This window comes from Thermobia domestica, chromosome 2, assembly GCF_964235325.1.
Source record: "Thermobia domestica chromosome 2, izTheDome1.hap1.1, whole genome shotgun sequence".
Taxonomy (NCBI): Eukaryota; Metazoa; Arthropoda; class Insecta; order Zygentoma; family Lepismatidae; genus Thermobia; species Thermobia domestica.
Window position 1 is genome coordinate 175,502,023 of NC_137455.1, and position 18,168 is coordinate 175,520,190.

Genomic DNA, 18,168 nt, shown 5'->3' on the forward strand with positions numbered 1-18,168 from the left:
CGGTCACACAGACCCTCATACGAAACATAAGTAATTTGAGGTACGTTTTAACAAATAGCACTATCTATCACCGGATGTTATTTGACTTACTGGATACCATGTCACACATGGTTGAACTTTTGTGTATTTTTAAGAATGACTTTATCGAGTATGGATCAATTCTCAACAACTGAAATAGTTTGCTGTTTTATTGATACGGTACAGTCTCATTTCTAGAGTACAACATGTATCTGTTTACTTTTGTCAGGGTGGTGTACAAACACATTTTACTTTACAATATATAGGCCTATAATGTATTTATTTCTTATATTTATTGCCTTTCCATATCGTTCGTCGTAATATTCACGTTATTACATGTTAAGTCTTCCTTATTTCCTTTATCAACTGGAATTCTCTTTCTTTTTGAGCTTATCTACTACTACAATTTTTCTTCGTCTATTTTAATATTCTATGATTCGATTGAACTTCTAGCTAATCTAGTGACTAGCACGCACCTATGATATAACCAGTGGCGTATTTACGATTTTGTTTCGGGAGGGGCTTTGCTAACTTTCGGGGGGGGGGGCTTTGCCTGAAAATGTGAAAATTCTGCAATATATTTCGTATACTTTACTACAGTAAGTAAGATTTCGGGGGGGCTTAAGCCCGGAAGACCCCCCTAAATACGCCACTGGATATAACGAATTTCGGGTTCATTTCGCGGTGGAAGAGCATTAAACATATTACAGTACTTCAGATGTAGCTAGAACATATAGGTGCCGCTAAACTTCAATAAATGAACATATTCTTTTACAGGTAGTGACACCATAGACTGAGCTGTCAAACTTAACATTATATAATGCCCACATATACGTGTTTTTTTATGTATACCTTATATAATATCTCCGTAGTATATTTTTACCATATTGTTTTACTAACCTTGTGTTTATTATTTCGTTTCTTGTAGGTACATCTTCCTTGCCATCTACACGGGCGAGATGATAATAAAGTCAATAGCAAAAGGTTTTATCCTAAACAAGTACACGTACCTGAGGAACCCATGGAACTGGTTGGATTTTGTCGTTATTACGTCAGGATACGCGACAATTGGGATGGAGGTGGGCAATCTCGCTGGGTTGAGGACGTTTCGAGTGTTGAGGGCGCTCAAAACAGTTTCCATAATGCCAGGTAAGCATCAGAAACTGAAATATAATTCCATTATAATTAGTTGTAAGTATGTGGAACCAAACTTTTAATGTTTGCTCTAGAGCAGGAGTTCTCAACCTTTTTCACAGGCGTACCACCAAAGCATATTCATTGTTGTTACCACCATAAGCCGTATGTACCATCAAAAGCGACTCGCATACCACCAGCGGTTCACGTACCACAAATTGAGAAACCCTGCTCTAGAGGATTCTATCAAGATATTTACGATTGAGAATATGTCAGTGAATAGAATTAGATGAACGATCTTCAGATAGGAATTATTTAGGAACAATAGATAAAGAACACCATTCCAAATGTATCAAAATAAGTATCACTGAAACTGATGGTGTAGCTCTGTATATGGCTATCTGTGGGGAAAGACTTGTTCTGTTCGATGTGATCGTGTGTAATGCTCTTTAGCTGCTTGTGACTATGTGACGTAACACAAGTAAAGTGTTCATTTTAATTCTTTTACGTTGTCACTGACAGTGCCAGAGACGTCGCTCTTCATATCTTATCTGGTGTTCAATTTCCAGGTTTTATCATCTTTTTGTTCAACCAACCCATACATATACAGTAATCTAAATAGAACATTGTTTCTCAAATTTGAAACAAAAAAAAACTATTTTCGTTCTTCTCCATGTTTTTTTAAGAGCCAATGACTCCTATATTCTGTAAGGCAACATACACTTTTATTTCTTAAGGATTTGGAACAATAGAAGGGCTCTCATTATACTGTCGGTGTCAGATAAAAATTTTGATTTGAAGGGTGTACAATGTATTTCGAATCTGCACCTGCATATGGGCTATGCTTAAAGATAAAGCATGTGTTGTCTTAAGATTAATTTTCATATTGCGCAAACTCATAACACAAGTGTAAAATACAAATCATCATAATGTAGACAGTGAAAGGCTACCTTATACATAATTACGTTTGAAGTACCATAAATGAGACACTCTTTATGTTGTAAACCAAGTGGCATACGCTGAGGGAAATGAACTAAATTTACTGAAGAATTACATGACATGTTATTTTTTACTTTACTGAATGTAGGTGACAAGAAAAGTTTTTGAGATGTTTGTATTTGTAAACACAGATTAATATCTAAAAACAAAATGTAAAATGGTAAACATGAAGGTAATCAAACTTTCTCTGTTATGTAGAGTAAATTTATTTATTCTGCAATGTCGTCCTTTGGAGCCCATTTTTATTTGAGTAATTGGTTCATATTATAGGACCTAGTGTGTCCTTTGTTACCAGCGAGGCTGTGTGGGACGAGACCTACAATTTAAAGGAAATTTGCAGCACTGTTTTGCGTTCGAATCCACTGGAAATCGAAACTAGAATTCCGTGCAAGATCATTGGCTGTAAGACCAATCTCTTAGAGAACCATTTGTTCCTGCCTATATCCACGTTATACTTGCAAATAAACTCGCATAATACATCTTACTTTTACTTGGTAAGATTCCTTCGCATCTCTATTGACATTTAGTAAAGATATAAAATGCCTCAATAAAATGTAGTCACTTAAATATTAACTAACATCCATCCGTAACGCCCTTTCTTCTTAAGATGAAAATCGATTTTCCGAATCTCACTCTTACTTTCTTTTTATTTTTCCTGTCCACATGAATTACGAAAAGCAGTTCTTCAGTGTACTCATTATGAAAACTACTTTGAAAACAGTATTAAAATTCGTTAGGAAGAAAACAGAATATATAAGTTTTGAAGAAGTGAAACAACAGTATACATGGAAGGTTATGATGTAAAGAAAGTGTATCCATTTAAATATGTTGCTTCGACTCTAAGGATGGGAGTTTGGATCTCGAGTAGGTCATAACATTAAGGCAGTATTGATGAACTGGAAGAATATATATCACATGTTCTCTACAATAAAAAAAAAAGACATGCATTAGAATAAAATGACGAGCCTTCAAGATCTTACTGAGACCTGCAATGTTGCATGGAGCAGAAACGTGCGAAATCAACAAGGCATACGAGAAAAATAAAACTAGATGTGACGGAAATGAAAATCTTAAGATGGATGTGCAGTGTAACCAAAATTAAAGATCAGAAACGATATAATATGAAGCAGTGTAAGATAGAAATTTTGAAGAAAATACAGAAAAGACACAGTATTCATATAGTAAAAATACAATTGAATTACGTAAGCAAAATAGTGGAGAGAATGGTGGTGGAAGCCACAAAAAGAAGAGGAAGCCCCCCCCCCCAAAAAAAATGTTAAATTGTGCGAATACGTACTTAAAAGGAATAAATGTTAACAGATGATATGTAGAACGGAACACGATGGAAATAAATAGTCATAAATATCAACCCCACTCAACGAGGAAAGTGATATGCAAAAAGTAAGGATTCTGGTGTAAACCAACATATATACTCACACAAAACCATGTTGAGTCGAATTGTATTAAAGCTCATTTTCGCTTGTTTCAATTATCTTCATATCATATTTTTGACTTGCTTGTTTTTCGCAAGAGACTCGACTAACAATCACTGTGAATTTCTCATCTAACCCATATACGTATGTTCTAGCTGTAAGTACAGTCATCAGCAAAACTGGATATTATTCGCATACACAAATTGTTTTTTTCACATACCTCGGAGAAAATCTGAATTGGTTGCAGTGCAGTTTGCTGTAACTTGTGAAATGAAACAGAAAAGAAAAAAAAATAACTTAACAATATGACTCGGATTTCTATGGCCTAAACATTTCGAAAACATGCATGCATTTTTAAAATGGCAACATATGACTTAAAATATAACCTAAAAACAAATGCGGTGTTGTTTTGTTTTGTTTTTTTTTTTTTTTTTTTTTCAATAAATACGTACTATAATAATTTAACGCGAAACTCTACTTATATCGATGCTTTCACCCACCCCATCCCCAAAGCAAATGATGAATTGGTGCTACAGCTAGAATCTACGCAACTTCACATTAACAGAGCACTTGACTTGAGGCATCTTAACTTAGTGATGCCAGGATCTATGACAAAAATTCTTCCAATGTTGGCCAAATATGCCTAATACTTGAAAAATATCCGTACGTTCAGTGTAAAGGAGAAAGAGAACGGCTTTTATCATGAGTACTAGTGGCAATTTTGGTAGATGTTCTGGGGGGGATATATCTCCGATAATGTTCAATTTCGACCAGTAATTTTCTCAGTTCTACTCTAATCTCAAGTGTATCTAAAGTTTCCCCTGGATGTAGGATGGAATTTTCCACCAAATATGTACCAAAGAAACTAGACTTCATGTATCTTTACAGGAGAGAGAAGAAAGAGACAAAGACAAGCTGAGGTGATGATTTCTCGTTTCATAGTAGTTGATGCTACACGTGGATACTTTGAATCCCTCACACTCATTCTTTCAAATCCTGTTACACAAGACCAAATATTGCTTTTTGAAAAGTTCCCAAATAATCTCGCTGCTGAGCAGTAAGTGAAATTCGCCCAAAATATGATGGGAAAAATATGCGTTTATATCACTCAGATCTCAAATATAAACTTAAGCTAAAATATAGTTTAAATATGCATTTATATTATCAATAAAAATAGTGTTTTTGTGTTTACAATAGTGAGAAATGAGTTTATTTTTAATTAGGTAAGGAAAAAGATGCCAGGATAAAAATTACATTTCATAAAAATCCGTGCCTTACTTATCAAATATTGTATATACCATATATTTAATTATTTATGCGTGTTTGGGAAACAAAATGAAATGATTATAATAATTGAAACAAAAAAGAAAAACTTATTATGCACAATATTTTAACTTATATAAAAAAAAATACATGAACTAACTGAATGTAAAATAAAGAGGTACTTCCGGTTGACGAGGAAAGTTGAAATTTGGCATGATTGTAGCTTCTCTGGACTAACCAACAGAAAAATTGTCAAAAGTGAAAATTTAAGTTTTAGGGCGCCTAAAGGGGGCTGAAGAGAATCCCAATGTTATTTAAATGGGCGTGCTTTGGACCTATAATCTCATATTTTACGTACTTGGAATTGACATAAAAACTTGAAATTCGATATACTTGTACATTTTCGTTTGCATTATCCAAGTAAATCACAAAAAACAAAAATTTCCGACTTTTGAGTGGTCTTATGGTGAACTGGAAAATCTTTCCCATGTTATTTATATGAGGCATCTTCTGCACCCAAAATGTTTAGGCACTTTCGTCAGGATTAGAATGATGAATTTTGGCATGATTGTAGCCTTCCGGGACCAACCAACAGGAAAATTTCCAAAAGTGACTATTTTTAAATTTTAAGCGGTCTAAAGGGGGGATTAAATAATTTCCATGTTATTTAAATGAACGTTTTCTTGGGATACAAAATCTGATCTTTAAATAGTTGAAATAGGAAAAGAAACTTGAAATTGCTTAGAATTGTGAGTTTAAGAGATACGAGGCCGTAGGCCAAGCGGGAGCAATTGGATTGCGCGCACTCTAGATCCCAAATTGCGCACAAATCTCTGTTGGCCTTTTTGAATACAGATTTTAGTAAAGCATTGCCACATTGGTAGCTTTAAAGTCTGTGCGGAAACAAGATTTTCCTTCAAACTAAGATAGAAACAGAAGTTAGAAATAAAGTACAAATCATATTGAGGATTAACTAAACATAATTTGAATTGTAAATACAAGTCAAGATACTTCCAAAACCAAGTTTTTATATTTACAATCCACACGTTAAAATTTTCTTGGTTGTGATTTTAAGCCTACAATTTTTAGAAGTTTAATCCTCTTTATCTCATACTCTGAATACTTATAACTTTTAAGCATCTCATATTGCTTCAATATGAAGTTATGTCTCTTCAAATCTTCCTTTCTTTGTGTATTGGTATCGCCTTGCGCAATTGTTCTTAATTTCAATTTTGTTTCTGATTGTAACTTCAGATTGTATATAAATATCTGGACTGGATGAATAGAACTGTTCATTGTAATTCAGAGGCGAATCTAGAAGGTAAATATTACTGGGCCAATCAGAATATGATAGGTATATCATAAGTTTACTATAAACTTTCAAAAATACCTAAATATTAGGTTCAATTATTTTATCACTCAAAAAACTGGTATGAGTTGGGCCCGCCCGGCCCCGGAATAGGTCCGTTTCTGAACTGCTTCCGCCCCATTGTCGTTTGAGAAGATACTGAGAATTCTGAAGCCCATATTCTAGGTGGAAACCTAAATAAAACGAAGCAAACAATTGTGATTACATTCTCAATGTTATTATTATTAGTAATAACAGTATAGTGGGCGTACTTCCCACTACAGACGTGTTCAAATTATTAGACTCAACATTCAGTTTCTGAATATTTTATTCTTTTTACAATATTACTTGAAAAAACACGTTCGAACTTAGTCCAAATTACTGCTTTGTAACTCTGTCCTGATTTCTAGTGGGTGTGGCACATGCTTTTCAATAATCAATAAAACAAATGCGTACGTGATATTCAAATATAGTTACTATACAATGTGTATATCCAAATGAGAAACAATAAATGAAATGGATTACTTACAAGAAAATGATCTCTCACACAAAGATTAATATTTCGTATGAAATCTCTTATTCTTTATTAAGTCATTTATTCTTTGTGGCATGCTATGTACGAGTTTAGCACATTTTGCCTTTAAATCAGCATCACGGTACCACAAATTGTTGATCTTCTCGATCAATTGATATTTGATTGTAATATGCTTCTTCTTTAGCTATTCTTTCATGAAGCTCCAAAGGTTTTCAATCGGGTTCATATCAGGATTATTGCTCGGCCACGAAAGAACACTAATTTCGTTGTCCTCGAAGAATTTTGTCATAGCCTTTGGTCCGGTGGTATGGGACTCCATCATGCATCAAGATGAAGTGTGCGTCATCAAATAAGACTGCAGTCTGAGGAAGCAGTTTTTCTTGAACATGTAGGTATTGGTCGTGCTTCATTGTTATACATTACATGTCTACATTCTCCCGACCCCGGAGACAGACATTACCACCCAGACCATTACTGAAATAGGATGCTTCAGACTGAAGTAGGTTTGTTGGAGACATTCCAGCATGAATTCCTCTCCAGGTCCACGTCGCACAAAGAGTGAACGTTCATCAGACACGAAGAAACGTGACTCAGCACTGAAACACATTGTTCTCCAATCATCGGGCCTCGTGCCCATTCGGAGTGCTTCTTTGCTCGAGCACCAATACTACAAATGTAACAATTCAGTTGTTCATCATACTCAAGCTTATAGGGGAAAAAATGGAAGAGAAAAAACAGCTAACAATATTGAAATTATACTAAATTTCATTACATACACTACGACTATGTATAGTCAATATTATTCTTGTACTGTACGCAGGGGTGCCCACAAGGGGGGGCTATGACGCAAACTGCGTCATTGAAATATTTGGGGGGGGGTAAAAATCTATATAAATATGTTTGATGGGGGGGGTAAAATTAATCGAAAAGAAGATTTTTTCATGGAAGAACACCTACGGATAGACAATTAGGGGGGTGCGTCATGGACATAAGGGGGGGGCACCACTGCTGTACGTACCTAATGTTACTCGCACAAGATAGAACGATAGTCTTAGCTTTTTCATTTACAAATAGAAACTTTTCTCCATCGTAACTGAACTAATCCTCTCTTTCAACCATTTGCTCAACATCATCTGTGATATTTCTCAGACGAACTGGTGTGAGCGTTTTCTGAGTATCACGTCTTCATATCCTTATGTGTTCATTCCTCTGCATTTTCTAAATTAGATAGCTCAGTCCTAATAATTTTATTGGGCTGCGGGTATTCCGCTGCTCTTTTCTTACAGATTTCTCGTAGCTTGCGCCTTTGAACCTTTGAAAAAATCGCTCAAGTGGCTGTGCTGCCCTCTTTCTTCCAAAATAACAGTTCTCTCGCAATCAGTGATAATGATGGCCCAATACGATTTCAACGTACACCTGGAAAATACATTTGTCAGGAGTGTCAGATAAATGTGATATATCGTTAATAAATTTACTTTGCTATATATTATTAAAATTATACTGTACAGGTATATACTATAACACAAAAAATATAACAAAAGATTTTCTATAGTTAGTCTGCGCTCTTTTCCTCGTCAAAGAAATAAATAAATACTTTACTTACAGTGACTGTGATCCTTTCTTATTCTCTCAAAATCGACGATACTTAAATCCATCTATTAATCATACAAGCAACTCCTTTTTCAGTAACATGTACTCGGAAATCTGCCATTCTCCAGTGTCAAAACAAAAGAGAAAATATGTTCCATCTCACAACATTGCTTATTTTTTTGTGTGTGAACAATCCTCTACATTATGACAGATTGTCAACGGCTTATCAGATAAAACTGATAAAACACTAAAAGTGTGTGAAATTTCATTGCAGCCAGGCCAAACAAACGCGAGGGCCTGAGGGCGGTAGCCCCCAGCTAGCCGAAGGCTAGTTTTTAAATATAAAACTCTAAATATTTAAGCAAATACTAAATTCTAAATGCTTTATAACTTTTTTAACTACTTAAGTTACCGTACTTAGTATAGTTAACACACAGTTATACAAAAAATAGCAAATAATAATTAATCTATACTAATATTATAAATATTCAATAAATATAATTTAATTACTCGTAAAGTAAATATATTAGAAATAAAATATTACGTAGGTATAAATAAAATACAAGAGCTTCACTGGAAGAAAACTGTATACTCTTTGAATTACTGGAACTCGCTTTCATTTCGAAATATTAACAAGAAAAGTTACCTAAGTAAATGCCCTTTTCATGTATATTTTTAAGTGTATCTCCTGTATAGTGAGAGCAAAGTATTTCCTGATATGTCCACTAGGGCTGCCAGACTTTTTTTTAAGAGTAAGATTTAACGATGTTTAGAGTGAAAAGAAAGATTATTCAAAATTTACAGTAACAAGCATACACATACACTATATGATTTCACATAGTAACTCACATTGAGCCTAATATTCAAAAATAATTTTTTCTACACAATAACGTAGAATAATTTTAATTGGAAATTGATAGTTTCATTAAAAATAATTGCAACAGATAAAACACACAAAGTAGGTTATAATTCCGGTGGGAGTTCATGTCGTTTGGATCCAACTTTAAGTTGTAGATTCTCGTTTTATATATGCTCGGCACTGAAAGGGACTTTTTTTTAACCCAAATGGAACCAATCAAGTATATTACACAAATTTTTGTTGCCTTCTAAAGACTTCGCTACCTCTTAAGGCTCACATCCTTTTTTATAACTAACTAAACTAACTCTATGGCCTATGGAACCCGGAGGTTCAATGCCGCGTTCACAAAAGCTCTCCACTGACTTCTATTCTTAGCCTATTATAACCAGTTTCTACTTTGTATTCCTATCTCTGCGAGATCCATCTTAATATTGTCCTCTCATCTGCGCCTAGGTCTATCTAATGGTCGTTTTCCGATTGGTTTTCAGTCAAGATTTTGAAAGCGTTTCCACTTTGTTCCACCCTAGCTACATGACCTGCTCACCTGATCCTCCTAGACTTGACGACCCTAACAATGTTGGGTAAACCATACAAATTATGTAGTTCCTCGTTATGAAGTTTCCGCCATTCCCCATTCCTGTTTCTCTTGGGTCCGAGTATTCGTCTCAGGATCTCGTTCTCAAATACTTTCAGTACATCCTTTTCTATACTTCAAAAAATGCTTGCAGGACGTATCAAAATTGAGAACCACTTGGAGCTCTGCTTTGTTCTCTTTCAGCGCACAGTACGTACTTCTGTTCCTAACAATCAGTATATTACAATCAATCGGAATCGTAATGTAATCGAGACGATGTTGACAGACGAAAGCTAAACTAATACAAACGCATTATTGTTAAACATAAGGTTGGGATGCCAGTTAGATAGAAGACAGTAATAACCTGTTGCATTTTCTCTCTGAAAATAGATATATTGTTGGGTTGCATTGTTAACAGCGTGAAGAGGGATCTTGAATCCTACGAACTACGCGTTCGCAGGAGGTGTCAGGTGAAGAGGGCGCCAAACTGGAAAAGGAATCTTGTGTTTTAAGTGTGAAAATTTATAAAGAAAATGTTATGATGAAAAATGTTCCAAATAGCTTCAAGTAAATATTGTACAGACAGACACAGATAAAATACATCAAGAGGACATTAAAGTCTAATCTGCGTGGCTTACGTAAAACACCCGTTTACAATTGAAATGAACTCATACATCAATTGACACCAATGCCACACTCACAAGTAATGCTAGTTTGGGGAAAATTTCCCGCGCCGCAGGGAGATTGAGGAATTATTTTTTAAATGGGAGGACAAAAGGAAGATTTTACGAATATGAGATAAAATGTAGGGAAATTTAGCTTTTCAATAGATGTTATATTAAGTACTACAGCAGCACGACTAAAGACAGCAGCATTCTTTCCACAATCCTACCATATGCACAAAATACAAATGTAATACACTGTTCATTCCTCTCCCAACAACCATTCCGTGACTTTTCTAGAGAATATCATTGCCAAATATGTCTTTGAAATGGGAATGGATCAACAAAAGGAAGTAAACTGCACATGTTGCTTGTGCATTGGGTGACATTACCACAGTAGAAAGAAATGTTTTGAAGGGTGCTCCGACTTGCTATAAACAGTGTCCCCGCATAGTGCTTCGGTTCAATGACCACAGCTAAGGAACCCAAAAGATAATCTTGGGTGCGCCACTGTTTGTGTTTACATTGTTATTCATTGCCTGATTTCGAATGTCTATGTTGGAAAGAGACATGAAACGACTGAATTGCTTTACAGGTCTAAAGGAGCTCTGGAAAGAACTTTTGCGGGAAGGCCTGATTTTGAACTTCCGCAACTGGATCGAAGACAAATTAAATATCGATTAAGGCTCACACTTTTGTAGTTTGTTGTGTATTAAACAAGTTTAGCTAAATTTATAAAGAATTATTTGAAATTAACTATATCTCAAAAACGCTTAAATTGACTAGCTTTGATGCCCATTCAAAACGACATACTGAATGAAGTGGATATGGATGCAATAATAAGAGATTTTGCCAAATTAAAAGCCAGAAAAGAGAATAAGAGCATACCTCTTTGTTAAAAACAAGTCTGTGTTAATGTTAGACTTGAAGCTTGTGAGCTTTATTCTGTTTTCACTTGTATTTTGACAAGCACAATTGAAACATAAAAGTCGAAACAGAATAAAGCTCACGAGCTTCAAGTCTAACATTAACACAGGTCTGTTTTTAACAAAGAAGTGTGCTCTTATTCTCTTTTCTGGCTTTCAATTTGGCAAAATCTCGTATTATTACATCTGTATCCGTTTCATTGAGTATGCATCTTACGAGGAAACGGTCTTAAGTGTAAACAACAGATTTGACTGGAGTCCGGATATGTGTTACGGGAGACCAAAGTAAGAGACACGTATTTTGGCGTTTGGGCCCATACGCAGAAATTTCCGAAATACGGGGCCCCAAAGTGGCCCTACATGCTATAACTAGGAAGCGAATGACGTTATTTGTACACGACCGATTTGGCTGGGGTCCGGATATGTGTTACGGAAGACCAAAGTAGGAGACACGTATTTTGGCGTTTGGGCCCATACGCAGAAATTTCCGAAATACGGGGCCCCAAAGTGGCCCTACATGCTATAACTAGGAAGCGAATGACGTTATTTGTACACAACCGATTTGGCTGGGGTCCGGATATGTGTTACGGAAGACCAAAGTAGGAGACACGTATTTTGGCGTTTGGGCCCATACGCAGAAATTTCCGAAATACGGGGCCCCAAAGTGGCCCTACATGCTATAACTAGGAAGCGAATGACGTTACTTGTACACAACCGATTTGGCTGGAGTCCGGATATGGCTATTATAAGCTCAAGTCGAAGACATGTTTTTCTTCCGACCAAACCTGACAGGGCGGCAAACTTACTTCCGCCACTGTGCCCGGTTTCCTGACAACACACGCTGTATCGATTAAATATTAATGTTTACTCTCTTGCACAAAAGTGTACCGTCCGGTTTCCACGCATCCTAGCCAAAGAAATTCAAGCGAAAAACGCAAACATTCTTTCGCTCCTTTGACACCCTCGTGGTCAGCAGATCCCCCTCGACGGATCGTGCCAGCTGAACATCTATTCAGAATTGCATGGGTACCACATACGCCAAACTTCTTGGCCTTAATGAAAATCTAGCAATATCGGACCCTATACATTCGACATTCCTTTTTGTGGGACCTAACAACAAACACAAGTCTCATACTTTGGATATATTATAACATATTCCAACCCAAGTCAACATTGTGTACCAGTAACGTCATTCGCTTCCTAATTATGGCATGCAGGGCCACTTTGCGGCCACATATTTCGGAAATTTCTGCGTATGGGCTCAAACGCCAAAATACGTATCTCTTACTTTGGTCTCCCATAACACATATCCGGACCGCAGCCAAATCGGTTGTTTACACTTAAGACCGTTTCCTCGTTAGTTGTATCTTGTATTTATTTAAAATATACTATAATTATTAAAATTGGAACTTTCTTCAGTATTCATCCACAGACAATTTGTTATAATTTCGCCATTGTTTGTAAATATTCAGAGAGGGAATACAGATATTGAAGAAATTTGCAATTGAAACAATTATTTGAAGAATTTTTTGTCCATTATAACTTTCTACTCTTTTTATGTCATTTAGGTGGGGGCGCTGAAATATTGTTTGCTTACACTTAAGAAATGTCTAGAACCGGCCCTGCGGATAACCAGTTCTATTGTAATTGTCTCTATAGATTCCACCATTTTTTTTTCATTACTTAAAGTTCATTAATATTTTCTGTAATAGTCCTTCAATATTATCTTTAATATGAATAAACCCCGTAAGTACAGCTTGAATGTAATTATTATTACATTAAATAAATAAAATCTGGGTTGTTTTATTTAAAAAATAATTGTTGCATTATGTTTAACACGAAATTCTAAAATATATGTACCGTTTAAAGGAAAAATGACCAGAAATGATCCATACGAGTATACCAGTCAATAGATCATCTTGAGGAGATGATGATGATATCCATGAGTGTAAAATCTCATTCGTAGTTCTTGAGAAAATCAAGAAAAACTCATTTATTTTGCAAACTTAAAAATTGATGCTGTACGGGAACCAAAAATGAAATAAAATGAAATATTTTAAGTTTTACGTCCTGTGGTTATGCCGGCGAGGCTAAAGGAGTCGGTGATGATCAGGAATGAATGAAATGGTGGAATGAAGAAAGTGCGAGGAAACGGAAGAACCCCGAGAAAACACACGATGTTTGTCCACCACAAAGCTCATTTGGTGAAAGTTGGGATCAAACCAAGGACCCCATACACCAGATATGAATGCTCTACCACTGAGCCACCGCTTCTCCTTGTACGAGAACCAAGTCATTTATTGAGGTAAACTGATATATATATATATATATATATATATATATATATATATATATATATATATATATATATATATATATATATATATATAATATACTCCCATTAAGCTCTTCATCGTGACACGCAAGAATAGTGTAGTTATCATAGTGTACACTCGCATACATACTGTAGTTATTGACATATAGCCTAAAATTATGACTAACCCTTCAATTTTAATTTTTGCTAATTAATTAAATATTTTAATTATTTTCTTTATTTTTTCTTCAAATTTTAAATTTTGAATTAACATTTTTAAAATTTTAAATTAAAATTTTAAAAATTAATTAAATTAAAATAATTGCTGTTAAAAGTAAAATTTTGTCTAACTAGTAAGGATAAAACATATCAATAAGTTGCGTATATCGAGATGAATAAAATAGGATGCTTTGAGGTAATATAAAACTCTCATGTGTAGTTTTCGAGAAAATCAAAAAACAAAACTAAATAGTATGTCATTCTTTGTCAATAACAATTGTATTTTTTTTTTATTTTTTGGAAGAAATTGTTTATATATGTCTAGGTATTTACAGTATATGTAGAAAAACGCTGTTTACTATTAGAATGTATCTATTGTTATAGGTATTTTCTTAATGGAAACACGCAGTCTTCTCTTCGAACATTCTATTTGTAACTATATTGCGAAAGGCGTAGGAAAACGAGTTAAATTGACGCAATTATGATTCATTACGAAGGACACGGAGATACCAGGAATGAAACATGATGTGGAACATAGGGTTATACGATCCTCTAGACATGTTCCTCCGTTCACCGAGCTTTTGTGAAACAAGAACCTATTTTATACGCTTGGCAGTCTGCGAGAGAAACTAATTACGGAACACCACTGCGTGTAGACAGAGGAAGAAGAGGATCCGATTTTCGGCTGCTGTGATCCAACCGCAACCACTAGAAAATATGAGTTTATAGAGAGTTCGACAGTTGAATGTAACCAACGGTGGTTTCTGTGTGAATCAATAGAATTTAAACAGCAATGTTTTGCGGAATGAGATAGAAATGAAACGTCTTTTTGTTTCTATTTATAGAGAGTCGCTTTCGGTATTTTGCAAAGGTAACGTTTCTTTATTTAAATTGAATTTCATAATATCATTTACGAGTTGTAGATTGGTTTGTATTTACTACTGCCATTTTACAAACGTATGTTGTCATCTCCTTCCATATAGAAGTAATATTAGCAGAACATATATAAATGACCCAAGAATGTCATGTTCCTTCTTGATCAAGTGTAAAATGCGCGTTGTTCTGTACGTGTAATTGATTATCGTTTCCTTATTAATTATTTTCATGTTCTATATTTCCTTCAGTAATTCGTTTTAACGTACAAGGCGAATCCTGTATTGTCATTTTAATTTTTAAATCTTTTTCATGTTTATTTCTCCCTCTAAAACGGTACAAAATATTCAGACTTCTTAAATTTTCGTACTAGCTAGCTTCAATAACATACGTTTAGTTAAAACAAGGAACGTGCTAAATTCTAATACCGTGATTTATTAATACATCCATTCCATACATACTTACTACTTATTATACTTAACCAAAATTCTGTTCTAAATTCTTTATAACTCGTTGTAACAGTCCCAGCAATCCTAATGCGTTTTGTAATCTTAATAAAATTTCGTATTTAATCTGTACATCACTTAAGCTCAAAATCACCAGGAGTACTTTCGGTTCGAGAGCTTTATCCGATCTAGTGAAAGTTTTCGTATCTGAAAGCAAGCCACAAGGTCATTACGGGCCTTGTGATTTGTTGGACGCCATATCCATGAGTTTTCTCTAGATTTTCCTCTCTATTCCATATTCTCATTTGAACACATTTTTTTAAAAATTAATCATCAATCACTTACAACATTAATCTTCCGTCTCTTTTACGCTCTCTCTTTACAGCATGTAAATACTGTATGTAACATAAGTAATACAAATCTTTTATGTGCATATATCATAAGGTTTCTTTAACATGTTCAACCATCACGTTTAGTTTCCTCTAACAGCTTTAGATTATTATAAAAATCAAAGAATAGACTTCAGACTATCTGTACCAAAATTTACATGTATTTTTATCTACTTCTTGCCGACCATTTACGTGTGAATTCTCATTCATTGGACTTTTGACATTTGTTGTCATGTGATATCGGTTGACGACCAGCCAATTAAATGAGGCGAATGTCGTTTCTCGTTTATTGAGAAGTTTCAAAGCTTAGGTGCAATGCACATACCCGTAGTATAGTAATGATCAGTGAGCAAGTAGTTGTAAAAACTGCAATTACTTACAATTTTCTCCACGGCCTATTATAACATGAAGTGCAGTTTTTTGGAATGTGCGGCGAGTGGGTCTCACGAACTCTAGAAAATTCTCGAATCTTCTGTTCCTAAGAATTGAGTCAATACTATTTTCCTTTCTTTTGTTCCGTTTCTCGCAACTTGAATGGAAGTTTGCTTGAAGAAAAGACAAAGAAAAAAAGCACTTTTTTAAAGATTGGTTCTTTTTGTTTAACACTAACAAAGAAAATTTTCATATTTATCAGAATTTCCAATCGCGTTGCGTGTTAACTGGATGTCACGCATCGACCGCGCCAAGTAGATTAACCCCGTTTGAAGGTCAGACAGCGGAGAAATAGGGGGAGAAAGAAAAGGATACGCTGAATATGAAGGGATTTAAGTGCTATGATTTGCGACACTTCTGCAATGCTAGTTTAACTCCTTTATCATTTTGAAAAGAAATTATAGTAACATGGTTAATCCTCTAGGTATTGAACTTCTGTTAGAATCCTGGTTTCTTGATACTAGTGTAAAGGAATTCTGGAATGTTTTATATTGAATAAGCATTAGGTGTAGCATGACCATTTTTTGGAGACGAAAGTGGGACATTTGGATTCCTTATATTTCTGGTTATGTGTATGTTTGCTAATATCGATTCTGTCTCCATGTGCAATGAGAAAATTTACATTAGAACATTTATCCCATTACATTTACCCAGTTTAATAAAAGTGACACGCTAAGCAGAAGAGATGCTGGATATGAGACGCGCTACTGTTATTACCACAGATGATCCATCTTTGACGAAATCACTGCAGACATTAATATACAGTATGTAGTCTCGAACAATGCAACTCCATCTTGACACAAATTATTTGTATTCGTGTTATTGATACACGAATATAGATTACGATCTATGAATAACAAGGTGATCGGAAAACCATAATGCTATATCACTTGTCAAAGAAACGCTTATTCTATTTGTTGTAGTTTTTTAGTATGGCAGAAAACAATCTGATGAGCGTTTAAAACAGAAAGTATTATTAATTTTAAGTAGCATAAGAAAACCATCATTCATTCCAGCTGATTGTCACACCAAAATTATTCGAATTACCTGACAATCTTTCAAAAGACCTACAAGCGATAGAAATCGATGTCTGTAGAGCACTAGAACAAGGAAAGGTGGCAAGAAAACTTGCATATACTTTGGCATTAGATGCTGATTCTGAGCTTCACGAACTGTTCAAAGCTTCAGTGGTAGCAGCAACCCATATACTGTGTATATCCAAAACTGGTACCAAGAACATATCTCTGGATATACCCAGCCAATTCACAGTTTATACAGGCCTGGGAACAAGCTACCGAGTAGCATTTTTTTTATCCCATAACATTGTACATATTTCTTTATATGAAAGATTTTAGCGTTCCAGAATATAGTGTCATCATTCCGGTACCTGATTCCAAGTATGATGTATCATTTGATCATGTTGGATCTTCATTTAAATTCTATAGAGATATCTTGATTGGTTCTTACGATGAATTCTTTTGGAAGAAATGCGAATTAATAAGATAAAAGTGAAATAGATCTAAAGAAAAATGCGCAAGTCTTCTCGCCGCATTAGACACATACGAAGTGAACATTTTCTCAAATACAAGAAGCCAAGATGAACCATAGTTCTCGGCGTGCAAAGTTACGGAACACAACCTCTGTTGCTCAACCGATTCTGTCTCTGGCCGAGTTCGTCCTATAAACATAATGATCTTTATCCCTCAGACGATGGACTGAAGGCTCACCAAATTTCTCATACGAGGTGAGCCGAGCCGAGCCGAACTGAATATGTCTCTGGCTGAGACAATTATCAAATATAACGGTCTTCATTCCTTAGACCATGGGCTACTTGTCCACCAAATTTAGTTTAGATCCGCCCTGCAGTTAGCGAGAAATGAAGTATTACCTATATATATACCTCGAGTGAAACTATAAGCTCCCCGTATGCTTACGCCAGGACCTAAACTTTCTTGCTCCGTATACTGGCACCTAGCGACCGTACTAAACTTTCTTGCTTCAATTTCTTAAACTTAATCATGTTGTGCTGCAATTCTAACTGAAACATTTATTTGTGAAATACGGATAAAATTTTAAAGCTTTATCGGAAAGTATCCTCTGACAAAAATTTACCCAAAAAGTAAACAACCTTTTGTAAATATATTCACAAAAGAT

General features: G+C 35.1%; 1 protein-coding gene across 5 annotated transcripts in view; it reads left to right on the plus strand.

The window, feature by feature from the left end:
• LOC145677401 (sodium channel protein 60E-like) overlaps window positions 1-18,168 on the plus strand; it is an 861,846-nt gene that overhangs the window by 719,109 nt on the left and 124,569 nt on the right. For all 5 annotated transcript variants that reach the window (XM_081747910.1, XM_081747914.1, XM_081747904.1 and 2 more), the window contains one exon: window positions 947-1,167. In XM_081747910.1, coding sequence (XP_081604036.1) covers window positions 947-1,167 — 221 coding nt within the window. The remainder of the gene's footprint in view (window positions 1-946; window positions 1,168-18,168) is intronic.